This window comes from Podarcis gaigeae (assembly GCF_964106915.1).
Source record: "Podarcis gaigeae genome assembly, chromosome: 15".
NCBI classification, from domain to species: domain Eukaryota; kingdom Metazoa; phylum Chordata; class Lepidosauria; order Squamata; family Lacertidae; genus Podarcis; species Podarcis gaigeae.
Genome location: NC_139692.1, coordinates 12,355,337 through 12,370,285, shown reverse-complemented (window position 1 = coordinate 12,370,285; position 14,949 = coordinate 12,355,337). Strand labels below are relative to the sequence as shown.

Sequence of the window (14,949 nt, the reverse complement as noted above, 5' to 3'; positions counted from 1 at the left end):
ACCCTTTCTTGGCTCACTGAAGGCTGTGGGTCTGACCGGAATACAAAAATACCGAAAGCCCAACCGCCTCTTGGTTTCTGCGTTGAGCTCGGCGAGCGCCAAGGCTTGTAGCGAGGTGCCAGGGCAACTGTACGGGTGGAACCTATGAACCCACCTGGTCCGTATTTCCTAATTATGACATGTAAGAACCTAAGTGCTCTGCTGGTCCTCTCTAGCCCAACATCCTGTGCTCCCACCATGACCAGCCAGAGGACCTGAGTGCAACAGCCCCATTTGGATGCCCAGCAAGATATATTTGGAGGCAAGGTGAAAGGAGCAAATCTCAGTAGGAGGGGAGAATGCTCCAGAGCTCAGGTCCTGCTTCATGGTTTCTGGGTGGCCACTGTGACTGCTGGATTCCTCCAGCAGGCTCCTCTTATGTTCCTATGTTCTTATTTTCCATATAAGCAGGATAAGGGAGAGATGTCACCCCCCCAGGAAGCCCGGAAGTACCGGAATGAGTTACTTCCGGGTTTCGTCGCTCATGCATGCGCAGAAGTGCTAAATAGCACTTTGTGCATATGCAGAAGCACCAAATCATGCCGGCACCTGTGCAGACGCGTCGCTTCAGGATGCGAACGCTGCGGGTTGTGGATGTGCCTCCATCACGGATTACGTCCACAACCCGAGGTTCTACAGTATTGGCTTCTGCCAACCCAGCAGTTTGAAAGCACACCAGTGCAAGAAGATAAATAGGTACTGCTGCAGTGGGAAGGTAAATGGCATTTCTGTGCACTCTGTTTTCCATCACAGTGTTCCATTGCACCAGAAGCAGTTTAGTCATGCTGGCCACATGACCTGGAAAGCTGTCTGTGGACAAACGCTGGCTCCCTCAGCCTGAAAGTGAGATGATCGCTGCAACCCCATAGTTGCCTTTGATTGGACATAACTATCGAGGGGTCTGTTACCTTTTACCTATTATTATTATTACTCCCTATACCCAGAGGTCTCTGGGCAGTTTACAGAAGAAAATCAAAATATAAAATGACAAAATACATAATCAAAATAAAAACAACCCAATAACACCCCCCCCAAAAAAAACCACCACACATTTTAACATAGGATGTCAATCAAAACAACCAAAGCCTGGTTAAATAGAAATGTTTTTGCCTGGCACCTAGAGGTCTATAATGAAGGCACCAGATGAACTTTCCTGGGGAGAGAATTCCACAGATGGGGAGCCACTGCAGAGAAGGCCCCGTTCTCATGTTGCCACCCTCCAGACCTCTTGAGGAGGAGGCACACGAAGGAGGGCCTCAGAAGATGATTCCAGGATTCATATGGAAAGAGGCAATCCTTGAGGTATTGTGGTCCTGAGCCGATGAAGGCTTTATAGGTCAAAACCAGCACCTTCAATTGGGCCTGGAATCTAATTGGTAGCCAGTGCAGTCAGACCAGGATCATTTTAATATGCTCAAACAATCCTGCCCTGGTGAGCAACCTGGCTGCTGAATTCTGCACTAGCGGAAGTTTCCGTATCACCTTCAGGTTTTGAATGTTCCTCTTCCATAAGGCTTTTGACTGACTAGTATTATACAGCCTTATAAATGTGTTAAATGTATTAAATGTGGAAAGTGAGGGTTATTGTTTTGCTGATTTATTTTATTTATTTTCATGTTTTTATCCTGTATTTTATTCTGTGAACCTCCCTGAGATCTTATGATGATGGGGGGTAAATAAATAAAATAAAATAAAATAGTGCACATCCATTTAGTGACATCCTAGGTGACATATTTGGTCTCTCTCTTTCTGTGTGTCCACACAGAGAGAAATATGCATGTAAGAGGCAGGGTTGAAGGACACTTTCTAGTTTGGCAAAGTAGGACTGGGGAGAAGTCTAAGGACCAGACAGAGAGCTGCATTTGACCTCTGTACCTGAGGTTCCCAGCCCCTTTTGGGTCTCTTTGAGCAGCTACCATGTCTTAAAGTACACTCCTTGCCGAATTCTATCAGTTGGGTGGTCTGGGAAATGGACACCCACATCTTCTGGGGGATGACTTGCCCTGAACCAGCTTCTCCTCTGCTTTCCCTCACCCCCAACCTGGTCAGTTGTAAATACCACTTAGGTAAAGGATGTACAGAAGGAAACAACTGGCACGTACCTATGGCCTCTTTGAAACACTGTGATGCTATGAAATGGATTGCACCTTTTGGAAATGTTTCAATTTATTTACACAGTAAGGCCACACACACACATGAAAAAGTTAGTAGCTGCGCCACATCAGGCACAATTAGTAGACATGCGAAAGGAAGAAAATGTTTGCAATGACATAAACAGTTCTCCCGCAAGAAGGTAAAAACAGAGAAAGCAACAAAGGGCTGCCCAAGTTGAAAATGATTACCAAGTTGCTATTTTCTCCACTTTGAAAATTCTTTCTTCCTTTCTTTCTTTCTCTAAGAAACCACTGCAGGCTGCATGGGGACGATGGTGGTGGGGACCTCAGTCCAAACTTAAAAAATCCACAGTGTTGGCAATCAACAGTTAAGTAGGAGATTAGAAAAAGTACACCCTGCCCAGTAGAAATGTCCTTGCAAGTCAGCAACCCAGATGGTGGCAGAGGCTGATGGATCCTGGGAGACAAGCCAATGAAGAAAAGGCCCAGAGGGTTTTTCTTCATTATCCTGACACTGATCTCCACCTCAGAGGCTCCTGCAATGATGAGACTTCTGAAGAATTGCCAATATGGCCAGGAGAAGAAGGAGAAGAAAAACAACACTGGTTGGCTTTGCTCCTCTCCATTTAATATGCAAGAATCAGCAGGTGAAGGTTTTCCTGTTGCAAAGCTAAGTATGTTCAGCTCAGTGGTGCCATCCGGGTAGGATTCGGGGGCAGATGTCCAGGGATCCATTCAGCTGCAGGAGCAGGAAGGCTGCTAAATGCACCCATCCTAAATGCTGGCTTACCACATTTTGAAGTTAAGTAATATATATTGCTGTCTTAAGAGGGGAGGGGTGTTAAGAACACAGTCTAAAATTACACAATTGCACCACTAGATCATCTGCTCAAGACTGCAGATCATCATGAAGGACCAGTTCAAAAAGTGTAAACTGATATCTTTTTCCCTATCCCCCCAAAAAACATAAATTGGAACACCAAGGATAAAATGAGAGAAGGTGAATCCCAGGCCTGACATTCCAATCCTAAACATTTTTACTCAGAAGGAAGTCTCGCTGTGTTCCATGAGGCTTACTCCCACTTAAGTTTGCACAGGGCTGTATGATGCTCCACAGTCCAAACTAGGTTCCTTCTTCCACATATATTACTAACAATGCTATGGTTGAGGTGGGAAGAGGAGGTTACACAGAATCAGGCCACTGATCCCTCGAACTCAGTGCTGCCATCAGTCCAGGGTTTCAGACAGGGGTTTGTCTCCCCCTGAGGGATGCTGGAATGAGAAGAGACTTTCTGAAATTTTGCAAAGGTCCACGACATCCACGACATGCAGGCAGAACTGGCTCAAGGACTCCCAAGGAACTTCCATGGAAATTCTCCTTCCCAGGAAGGATTACAAATATGCGCTTGGGTTTGTTGACAAAGGCCAAGATTGGTGAAAGTCTACTGGCCAAGAAGAGATGCTGATTAGGGCTAGGGAATGAAGGAGCTGTCAATTTTGGTTCCCTCGGTTCCTCATTTTTTCCCAGTCTTAAATTCTGTTTTCCACATTTTTCCAGCGATTTGCAATTCCTCGTGAAAATTCACCGGCATGCGAATTTCTCCTAATAAACACTTTTTGAAATGCAGTTTTAACTAACGTACACATTTTTTTGCAGGCAATTTCCCCTAATATAATTATTTTGGGGGGGTATGTTATTTTTGCTAATGTATGCACCCTCTCCCATAATCTAGCCATATTTTTGTAAACATTGATTGGAGAAGTGCGTTGCAAAATCTGGACAAGGGCGGATTTCAAAGGATGTCTGGGTTATGGTCTGTGTATCATTTTGAAAAGTGTGAATTTGATCAATCCTCCTCTCAATGCAAACTGAACGTCTCCCCCATCCCTCTCTGATCCTGACAGACCCCTTTCCAAGGAAGTGCAAGAGGAGCCTGCCTTGATCTGTTTCATGCACCTTTGTCCCCACGCTCAGATGTGCTCTCCGGGCTTCTCAGCGACCCCCTTTGTTTGGCGTGGTGAGCTTTTCCACAACCGGTTCCTCTCCTCTCTTGGGAATGGCAAAGGATCCTGACCCAGAGTCCTGGGTAGCTGTCAGAGGAGCCTTGATGGCCCCAGCTTCTCTGTCTGGATAGCTGCTTGAGTCAGACATGCAGGCACCTGAAAAGAAACAGTCTGTTGCTATTACTGTCCTTTGGGGAAGGGGCAGGGAGGGGCTGTAGCTCAAGCACAAAAAAGGATATTGTTCCAGGCAATACTGACGCACCAGGGCAGGGGCACAGAAGATTTGGGCAAAGCCAGAAGCCGTTGCTTTGACAACCAAGGGAAAAATCCTGTGTGCACATACTGGAGCCGGTCAAAAGCGTGTGCCCGGCAGGCCTCCCTCTGGTGCAAACAAAGGCACTTTTCCTGCAGCAGGGCTTTTGCTCAGCATATCCTAGAAGAACCATCTCTTTCCCCCCACATCCCTGAAAAGAAGCAAATTAATAATAATATCCAAACGGTGCAACAAGCAGACGTCCAAATAAAGAGCTTGCTGCCTTTTGACTGGTATAAGCAAGGTCAGAACTGCCTGTTTTTATGGGCCTTGCACCTCTGCCTTTAACAACAACTTAAGAAGTTTTTTCTAAAATCTAAACTGCAGTCAAAAGCATAGGAGCAGGAGCAGCAAAACAGAAAAAGTTGACAACTCAAGGGCTAACTCCACGGAAACAGCTCTGAGAAGTCTCTGTTTCATTCCTCCTCCGCCTTCTGTGAACCCCAACGAATTTCTCAAGAATCTCAGTTAAGAGACCTATTAGTTTAGGAAACTGACTTAGGCAGAATTGGTTCACCATATTGTCTACACTGACTGGCAGGGCACTCCACAGAGGGATCTGTCCCAGTCCTAACTGCAGTGGCAGAGGAAGGGGTGTGTGGTGGGGGCAGTGATATCGCTGTGCCGCCCCCTGGGATGCTCACCGCTCGCTGTGGGCAGCACCCCCCCTGGGATGCTTGCCACTCGCTGCGGGCGGCTAGCCCCCCCCGGGTGCACAGCATTTGCACCGGTCTGGGTGTTGGAGCAGCTAGCTCCGCCTCTGCCTAGCTGGAGATGGCAGAGTTTGAACTGGGACCATCTATATAAAGAGCAGATGCTCTTCAGCCAAGCTGTGGCCCCTCAACAGAACTCCTTGCCCCATGCAAAATGTCTGCTTCTGCACCTAAGGGGACACTGTTTCATCTGGTCCTTTTGGCAGTGGTGCAGCTGGGTATGGAACTCAGGACTGAACTGCAGGGCCGGAAGGCTTGCACGGAGTGGGCTAAGGACAGCCCAGAGAGGGGCAGTTAATGAGGGCAGCTACAAACATGTGTCAGCATCTGTTTAAGCATGTGCTTGCCAGGGCCCATGGGTGCTAATACTGCATTGTCCAGAGGTTTTCAACCTTTTTGAGCCCACAGCTCCCATGACCAACTGCATTCTTTCTGCGGCACCCCTGTGGGGCTCAGGAGCCCAGTTATGTCACCCCTTGCCTGCAGAGCTGGCAGCCTCTCACCCTTTTTCGAACACCCCCTTGTGGAGTGTTCCCTCAACCTCATCTCCTCTCATTGGGAGTCCTCTGGGCAGCTGCTTCTGCCACCCTGGTCTCTGAGTTGACCCCCCTCCCTGCCCCAAAGAGAGCTGCCTCCTCACACTGCCCCACAGGGGCCTGGAAAGAGGATGCCCCGAGCCTTAGTGGCCCAACGGAGAATGGCCCAAGGTGAACATGAGGACAGCACCTTACCTTGGGAGACAGCAGTGGCAGCAGCCGGCTCTGCCGGGCCAGCATGGCGGAAAGGCTCCCCTTCAGCACCGGGCACTCAGCTCCCAGGCAGGCCTTGCACACAGCAAGCACAAGAAAGGCCAGCATGGTGCCTGCCTGCCTGCCTGCCTGCCTGCCCAACCTCTCACTAGTCTTTCCATTCCCAACAGCAAGGGCTGGTGTACTGGCTGGCTTGACTCCCTCACCCACTTGCTTGCTTACTCCCAGGCAGCCTCAGCTCCTGGCAACCAGCACCCCCTAGCCAGCCCCAGAAGCACCATTCTCCAGGAGAGCTTATCACCAGGGCTGCTGCAACAAACAGCTGTGCAAGCCTTTGGGAGGCAGAGACGCAAGAGGGCATCAGAGGGAAGGAAAGAGGGACAGAGGCCAGTGTTGCCCATGGCACCCCTGTCCATCATTCAAGGCACCCCAGGGTGCCACAGCACACTAGTTGAAAACCACTGGCATTGTCCCTCCAGATGTTGCTGGAGAGCCAGAGGTTGTCCAACCTGGCCTTAATCGGCGGCTGCCTCTGATGAGTGGCTGATCTCCTGCGGTGGTATAGACTGCCAAGAACAAAGGCAGAGCAATATAGCACCTGCAGTGTCTTTTTAATTTTTTTTATTTTTTATTTATTTATACCCCACCCATCTGGCTGGGTTTCCCCAGCCACTCTGGGCAGCTTCCAACAAAACACTAAAATACAATAACCTATTAAACATTAAAAGCTTCCCTAAACAGGGCTGCCTTTAGATGTCTTCTAAAAGTTTGGTAGTTATTTTTCTCTTTGACATCTGGTGGGAGGGCATTCCACAGGGTGGACACCACTACCGAGAAGGCCCTCTGCCTGGTTCCCTGTAATTTGGCTTCTCACAGCGAGGGAACCACCAGAAGGCCCTCGCCGCTGGACCTCAGTGGAATGATGGAGGTGGAGACGCTCCTTCAGATATACTGGACAGAGGCTGTTTAGGGCTTTAAAGGTCAGCACCAACACTTTGAATTGTGCTCGGAAACGTACTGGGAGCCAGTGTAGGTCTTTCAAACTGGTGTTATATGGTCTCGGCGGCCGCTCCCAGTCAACAGTCTAGCTGCCGCATTCTGGATTAGTTGTACGTATAAGTACATAAATTGGACATAAGTACGTATCACTGCAGAGTACTCGGCCTTCTTGCCAGAGTACATAAGTCTGTGACTTAGTTTGTAAGATGACAAGTGCTCTCTATTGATGATCCAACTATTCTCCTTCAAGGACGCCAGAGAGGCTCAGTGAACTCTGAATACAATGGCCTGCTGGAAACAAACAAACAAAAACGAGGACAGGACTTCTGCCAGTTATGCAGAAGAGGGAGTTTCTGCAGATGTAGCTTGTCACCTCCTCAACTCCCCTATTTGGCTCCATTATTAAAGGTGCAGGAGGAGTTTCCAGTGGACCATGCTAATTAAAGGTACAGCAGATTCCTTTCATAGGGATATAGGAAGCTGCTCTAGACTGAGGCAGACAAATTGGCCTCTCTTGCTCAATGTTGTCTATCCTGGCTGGTTTCAAGCAGGCCTCTCTCCCAGCCCTACCTGGAGATGCCAGGGATTAAATTTGGGACCTTCGCCATGCAAAGCAGGTGCTGCAGGACTGAGCTATGAGCCTCATCCGCCTTCCCTCTACAACACAACTCTTGAAGACGCAGGAGCAGCCCTGGCCTGCTCTTTTTTGCACCTGCCTTCCGACCCCCGAATGCCTTTGATGGATGCTTGCTGTGATCCACAAGAGGCATCGCTCAGAGCTATCTTGGGGAGTGAGGCTTTCTCCCATGTGAGGCTCTGATCCAAAGTGGATATGGCAGGGGGGCCAAGGTGCACGGGATACTTCCATCACTAATTGAATCTCTCTTCCTTGCTTGCTGAAGCGCAAAGGTGTGGGAGGCCATCAGTCAGTCAGAGCATTGGAAATCAATAGGTCTTCTCTGTGCCCCCCTGCCCCCACCATGGCGCAGTCGTGGGCTGCAGACACTGGCCCCAATTCACCGCACCTCCGGCAATTTATAAGACACACCCACCCAAAAAGAGAGAAGCCACATAGGCAGTTGAATGGGGTGGGGGTGTCACCCTATTCCTTCGAAAGCAGGTGGCTTTCAGCAAAATCTGCAAAACAAGCAGCAAATTTGCTGAAGTACAGGAGTTGCAATGGCCCAAATCACCATGCGTGATGCTCTCATGTTGGCCCGTAGAGCAACATCTCAGATCTGGGTCAGGCAGGGGGACCTCTTGCAATTAACAAAGTCTGAGTATCTTGAGTAGCTGAGGAGGCCAAGGGCATTTTGGCAGGTGTGGTGATTTACCAAGTCACAGTGCTGCCAGGGGTTGAAAAGCTCCCTCCTATCCCGGCTGCTTAATCTACCCAACTCGTAAGTGCAAAGGAATCTCTCGTGTCAAAAGGCGGGCCAACCCTGAGCAAGAGAGTTGCGTATGTCCTGTTTGCAATGTACAGACAAGGCCGCTGCAAATCAGGAGAACCATTCTTTCTCCCTGCCGTTTATTGTCCCCAGCAAACCACATGACAATGCCCTCCCTATTTAGCTTGAATTTCTTGCCGCCTGACTTCCATCAGCTCAGTTCCAGAAGGTCAGGACTTTTAGGGTGCAGACAACATTACTGAGGGTCCAGAGGGCAAAGTCCACTTCCCCACCCTGTCAGCTTGACTTGACGAATTGGGATCTCCTTAGATGAACAATTCCCACTGGGAAGTCAAGCCTCTGGCACAACCAAGCAGAAAACAGAAAATTTATGAACTGTGGCAGCAGCAGTGCTCTGAATCAGTGCTGGGTGGGTGTGTGTGGAGCCACCATTTACATTTCCCACCATGCTCTCAATGTAAGATCGCTCTAGGACAGGGGTGGAGACATGGGTGGGGACCACCCAGGTTTTGCCCTCCAGATGCTGCCAGCCTCCAAATCCCATCAGCTCCAACCAGCACAGCCAGTGGTCAGGGATGATGGGAGTAGGTTACCAGGACCCTGCAGCTGCCCAACAATGCCACATCTTGATGCTGGGCCTGCTCCCAGGATAACAAGATGCAAAAGGGGAAAGGATGTCCGTAGCTTTAGTACAGGGGCGGGGAGCAATTTTGGCCTAGTTAGCCAGACCTTTATCTCCTGCCATCCCAAAGGCCAGTGTCGACAGGTGTGGGGGACAACCCACCTGTCACTCATCCGATGTCATAATGATGTCAGGTGATTGACAGGTGGGTTGATTCAACCACCTGTTAAAATTGGCCTGTGTGGGTGGGGGGAAGATAGTGACCAAGGAGGATTAAACTCCCTGTGCATCAGCTGGTGGATAGGGATTTCAAGCTGGCTTTTTGCAGGGTAAAGGTAAAGGTAAAGGACCCCTGACAGTTAAGTCCAGTCACAGACGGCACTGCGGTTGCAGCGCTCATCTCACTTTACAGGCCAAAGGAACTGGCATTTGTCCGCTTCCGCAGACAGTTTTTCCGGGTCATGTGGCCAGCATGACTAAGCCGCTTCTGGCAAACCCAGAGCAGTGCACAGAAACACCGTTTACCTTCCCGCCAGAGTGGTACCTATTTATCTACTTGCACTGGTGTGCTTTCGAACTGCTAGGTTGGCAGGAGCAGGGACTCAGCAAGGGGAGCTCACTCCATCGTGGGGATTCGAACTGCCGACCTTCTGATCGGCAAGCCCAAGAGGCTCAGTGCAGGGATTACACCCCCCCCCATTCATTGTTGTTGTTGGCATCTGTCTTGAGAGACAATGGAGGGGATGAAGCCAAACCACTGAATTAGCCACACCAAAGTGACCTCCCTGGGGAGCAGGCATGCACAGAGAGTATGGAGGTCCTGGGCTGCCCAGATGTTGAGACCCCCCCTCTCAGCCTCACTGATGTGGTCCAAAGGAAAGCAGAGCATTATGTTGGGCACCAGCTTGGCTGCAGGCGTTGCTGCAATTTATTTGATGCAGCTGCATTTCTACCTTTCCCACACCTGTAGTCACCTGTAATATCAGCTGTAAGGCAGCTAAGCATGGGTTCTGGAAAACATCCCTTGCAGGAGGACAGAGGTCCCCACCCACCCTGCTTTGGTGGCTGTGTACGAGAGGGTCACCCTGGGAGGTGCAGCTTGTCATGCAAGCAGCATCTAGTGAAATATATTCTTCCATGCAACTGTTAAAGATGCAGAGAGCCCAGTCCTCTTTTGCCCCTTGACCCCATATCTGCTCCACATGCAGGTATTAAGAACATGACAAAAACACTTTTTATCATATGTGGTGGGAATGTAAAAAAGTGAAAAACTTCTGGGAAATGATATATAATGAGATGAAAAAGATGCTGAAATATACATTTATTAAGAAACCAGAAGCATTTTTACTTGGCATTGTAGGAGATGATATTAATAGACAGGATTGTAAGTTGTTTTTATATGCAGTGACAGCAGCAAGAATATTATTGGCACAAAAATGGAAGCAAGAAGAACTACCGACCAAAGAAGAATGGAGGATGAGGTTCATGGACTATGCAGAATTAGATAAATTAACACGAAGGATTCGAAACCGGCGGAATCAGAGATTCTTAGAAGACTGGAGTAAATATATGAACTATTTGAAAAGTAATTGTGATGAACAGATTACGCTAGTAGGACTGCAAGCAGTTTTGTAAGGTGGATTATTTGAAATAGTGCAAGAAAGACTATGCAGAGAACTTCATAATTTAAGGATAATTCAATGTAACATAGAAATTAAGAAATGCAGAATAAGTGATAAAGAACGGAAAATCATCAGAGGTGTTGACGGAAGTTTAAAAACATTGTATAAGATGAGAAGTTATGTTGTATGACTGTTGGAACCGATGTGTTAAAAATTCAATAAAAATGTATATAAAAAAAGAGAAGGAAGGGGAAGAGTTCATCTCTACTCTCATTTGCTCTTCTGTTTCAGATTGCAGCCTCCAAGGCTACTTTCCCAAATAAATAAATAAAAGACAAAAAACACTTGCCCTTTATCCCCTGCAAGGCAGAAGTGAGTGGCTGGGTTTCTCCTGCTACTGCCACTGCCTTTCCCCTTCCCAGCTCCGGGATGGCGTTCCAGTTCTCAGCCTTCTGCGGATACTTGGCTTCCACCTCATCCACCCAATCTGTGCTCCACTCCCACGCAGGAAGGAGCTGCGATCCGGGAGGCTTCTGCTCAGCTTCCTCTGAGCTCTCCAAGGAAACATGTGGTTGCAGGAGTCCATGGAGAGGGGGTGCTGAAGGCAAAATATCTGCAAGGGAGAAGAGCAGGCAGATCACCACCCACTCAAGGGAAGCAGGGATTTCATATAAAGACCAAGCACAGTCACAGAGCAGGAAGGGACCTCCAGGGGTCAGCTAAGGACAACCCCTTTGCTATAGAATCCCTGGCAGATGGCCTTTGGAAACTTCCAATGAAGGAGAATCCATCACCTTCTGATTCATTGCAGCGCTTACAGTGTCTGTCCAGGATGTCAGATGGGGCTCTCACCCAGTCGTACCTGAAAATGCCAGTGAAATGCCAGAGGGCCTTCTTGGTAGTGGCGCCCGCCCTGTGGAACACCCTCCCTTCAGATGTGAAGGAAATAAGCAGCTATCTTATCTTTAAAAGACATCTGAAGGCAGCCCTGTTTAGGGAAGCTTTTAATATTTAATTCTGTACAGTGGTATCTCAGGTTAAGTACTTAATTTGTTCCGGAGGTCCGTACTTAACCTGAAACTGTTCTTAACCTGAAGCACCACTTTAGCTAATGGGGCCTCCTGCTGCTGCCGTGCCGCCTCTGCACGATTTCTGTTCTCATCCTGAAGCAAAGTTCTTAACCCGAGGTACTATTTCTGGGTTAGCGGAGTCTGTAACCCGAAGTGTATGTAACCTGAAGCATATGTAACCTGAGGTACCACTGTATTGTTTTTACACTCGATTGGAAGCCTCCCAGTGTGGCTGGGGAAACTCAGCCAGATGGGCGGGGTATAAATAATAATAATAATAATAATAATAATAATAATAATAATTATTATTATTATTATTATTATTATTATTATTATTATTATTATTATTATTATTGAATCTGGGACCACCTACATGCAAAGCAGACTCTCTATCCCTGCCCTATGTCCAGAACCACCTCCAGGGGATCCCGTTGAACTGCAAAAATGATGAAATCATTGCAAGCAGATTCAGTTGCCCCGTTCCTTGGTATCGCTCAGACAAGTCCAAAGCAGTTTGTTGGGAGTGCAGGGAAGGGAAAACGCCAGAGGTGTTACAGAAAGGGGAGGGGGAGTTAATGCTACAGGCAGAAGCAACAACACCACATTTCAGGGCTTTGCATTAATAAAATTGGGAATAACTCTCCACATTCTCTTGGAATTCCTAATGCAATTTCCAATCCCCTCTTTTGCACCTACAAATATGTGATGAAATGGTGGGCCCATAAATCATTTTATTCCCCCTGACTGTGCCTTTGACAAGGGGGTTTAGGAGCGTTCAAGGGTGTGCAACCTGTGCAAGATTGCTGAATATGTTCCAGTGTAGAAGTTTGCTTTTTTTCCCTTGTAGGGTATGTGTGTTATGATGAATGCAGGTCTAAGCAGGACAAGGGAAATTAAAATGATCCATGGTCTGGAGCATGAGAATCACTTACAGATTTCTTTTTTAAATTAAGCTGTATATAATTTGTATAAACAAATGAGTAATAAAACAAACAGGCTTTGGGGTGGCTCCTAAGATAAAAGAAAAGAAAAAAGATGACAAGCAATGGAATCCTATGCATATCTACTAAGAAGTCGATTCTAATTGAGTCATATGGAAATTATTCCCAAGTAAACAAGTATAGGATTCCAGCTTAAGTCAGGGCAAAGGGTGTGATAGAAGTTTACAGAATTATACCTGCTGTAAAGAAAGAGAGAACTTTCTTTCCCTCTCAGAAAACGAAGCTGTTCAGGGGCATTACAAAGACACAGGTACACAAATCTGCATAAAACATGCATATGCTGATTTATATGCACTGGTGCAAATTTTGGCTGAATTTTGCAGGGGTGAAAACAAACTCTGCATCTTGCTCAAAGGCCTTACTCTGAGCTATGGGCCACTGATAGGATTATCTGGGTGCCTTTTGTTAAGTTGTGGGTGAACATATCAGACGACACAGCGATTCTTCAAACAGCTCTTGTTTATTCAGAAGCCAGAACAGAACTGAACTGAAGGGCTCAGTCAGCCTGCTTATATAGAGCTCCAGTACCACGTTACTGTAGAAACTTTCTAAAACTATCCAATCACTGAACATCACTTTCGATCCTTTATTTGCATAACTATCTACAGTATCTTCCTGCTGGCCCAGGGTGAGAACTTCAGTACATAACACCTTTTAGGCAGATGGGGCCCATAATCTATTGCTACAACTTGCTGTGCATGTGCATTTTACAATGAAAACAAGTTCAATGTCCAACATTCACGCACAGACATGCACACGCAAACACACACTTATTTTTTTCCTTCTTTGCCCATCTACTGCATGTACTTACAAGGACCTGGCTACCACTCAATAGCCAGAGGAACTCCCAGCAGTGGACAGCAATGCTCACCTGACCTCCCAAAAGCTGAGTGACTGCTGCTTATCCGGGAGGAAAGGGGGAGAGGCAAGGCAGTAGTCAGCACAGTGCAAAAGCGCTGGGAGAGCTAATTTAGTGTTTCCACAGGGGCATTTGCCCCCATGCTGACCTTCTCCCTCCCAGTAAGCAGCAGGGACTCAGCTGTTGGAAGCTCAGGTGAGCACTACCATCCCGCCATGCCAGCTGCTAGTGGACACGCCTCTGTAGCCTATCTTTGGACAGATCTACACTGAACATTTAAAGCATATTCAGTGCACATTTAAAGCATACAACTTCTCCCAAAGAATCCCAGGAGTTTGTTAAGGGTGCTAGGAATTTGTGAGGGGGGAAACCACAGTTCCCTGAATTCTTTGGGGGGAGCCATGAGCTTTAAATGCGCACTGGGTGCATTTATTTTCAACTTTGTATTTTGTATTTTTAACTTTTTAATGAACTATCAATTCTTTATTGATTAAAAGATTTGCATGTCTATACAAACATTATGTATTATCTCTTAACAGGTAAAAGGGGAAAAAATACAGTATATAAAATAGAAAATTTATAAAGAAAAAAAGAAATAAAGAAGAATCAAAGCTAAGAAACAAAGAAATCAAATTAAAAAAGAGAGAGAAAGTTATTTAGATACATTTGCATATATTTGCATCAACCCAAAAGAGGGAATGCATCTCAGAAGCAAAGAGCAGACTTTCTAAGTGTACCTATTTTCCAGGGACAGCTGCAAATTTATAGAAGCCCTCTCGGTTTGACATAATTTTGAATTTTTATACTATTGTGTCACCGTCCTGAGATCTTATGCAGAAGGAGGAGTAAGAAATGTTACTGATGGTGATGGTGATGATATCGCTACCTTACATACCCAATATCCTGCAAGCCTAAATCCACAGAATCTGTGGCTGGGGTCTCACTGGCCCTGCACTTTGCAATGCATTGTAAGCAAATGTTTTGTTTTTACATTTTAATCACATATATATGTTTTAAACCTTTTAAAAATGTGGGTTGAGGGAGAAAGGGCAGGAGAACTGAGACTTGGCAGAAAAGACTTCGGGTTTTCGGGTTTGCCCCCCCCCCCGGGTCAACCCCCTAACAACGCCCCTGTTGCTGCTAGTCTCCCAACTGGCTTGGAATGGATTGTGCTGTGATGCCAAATACAGAAATCTGGTGGGATGCCCAAAAGGCTTGTCTGGGGTGGAATGTACACAAATATTTTTTTCAAAAAAAATGTTGTGAAAACACTTTATTTCATAACATTTTGAAAAATCCATTGAATTTTGCATAGCTCACTGTCGCCATCTAATGCCACATTCGCATATTGGACTTTGCAACACATTAAAAACATTTTAATTGCTGCTGCGTAGCTGAGTCCAAGGTCAATCACACTAAGCCTTACCTGATCTAA

The 14,949-nt window shown here is 46.9% G+C and overlaps 1 protein-coding gene across 10 annotated transcripts in view; it reads right to left on the bottom strand.

Moving 5' to 3' along the window:
- Nucleotides 1-2,187: 2,187 nt before the first annotated feature.
- The window catches only part of ROBO4 (roundabout guidance receptor 4), a 106,123-nt gene continuing 93,361 nt past the window's right edge, over nucleotides 2,188-14,949 (bottom strand). For 4 of the 10 annotated variants that reach the window (XM_083713449.1, XM_083713446.1, XM_083713450.1 and 1 more), the window contains exons 19-20: nucleotides 10,934-11,197; nucleotides 2,188-4,313 (exon numbers count right to left, since the gene is read on the bottom strand). In XM_083713449.1, coding sequence (XP_083569575.1) covers nucleotides 4,147-4,313; nucleotides 10,934-11,197 — 431 coding nt within the window. In that variant the 3' untranslated portion in view covers nucleotides 2,188-4,146. The remainder of the gene's footprint in view (nucleotides 4,314-10,933; nucleotides 11,198-14,949) is intronic. The other 6 variants (XM_083713448.1, XM_083713451.1, XM_083713453.1 and 3 more) reach the window with 3 other exon arrangements.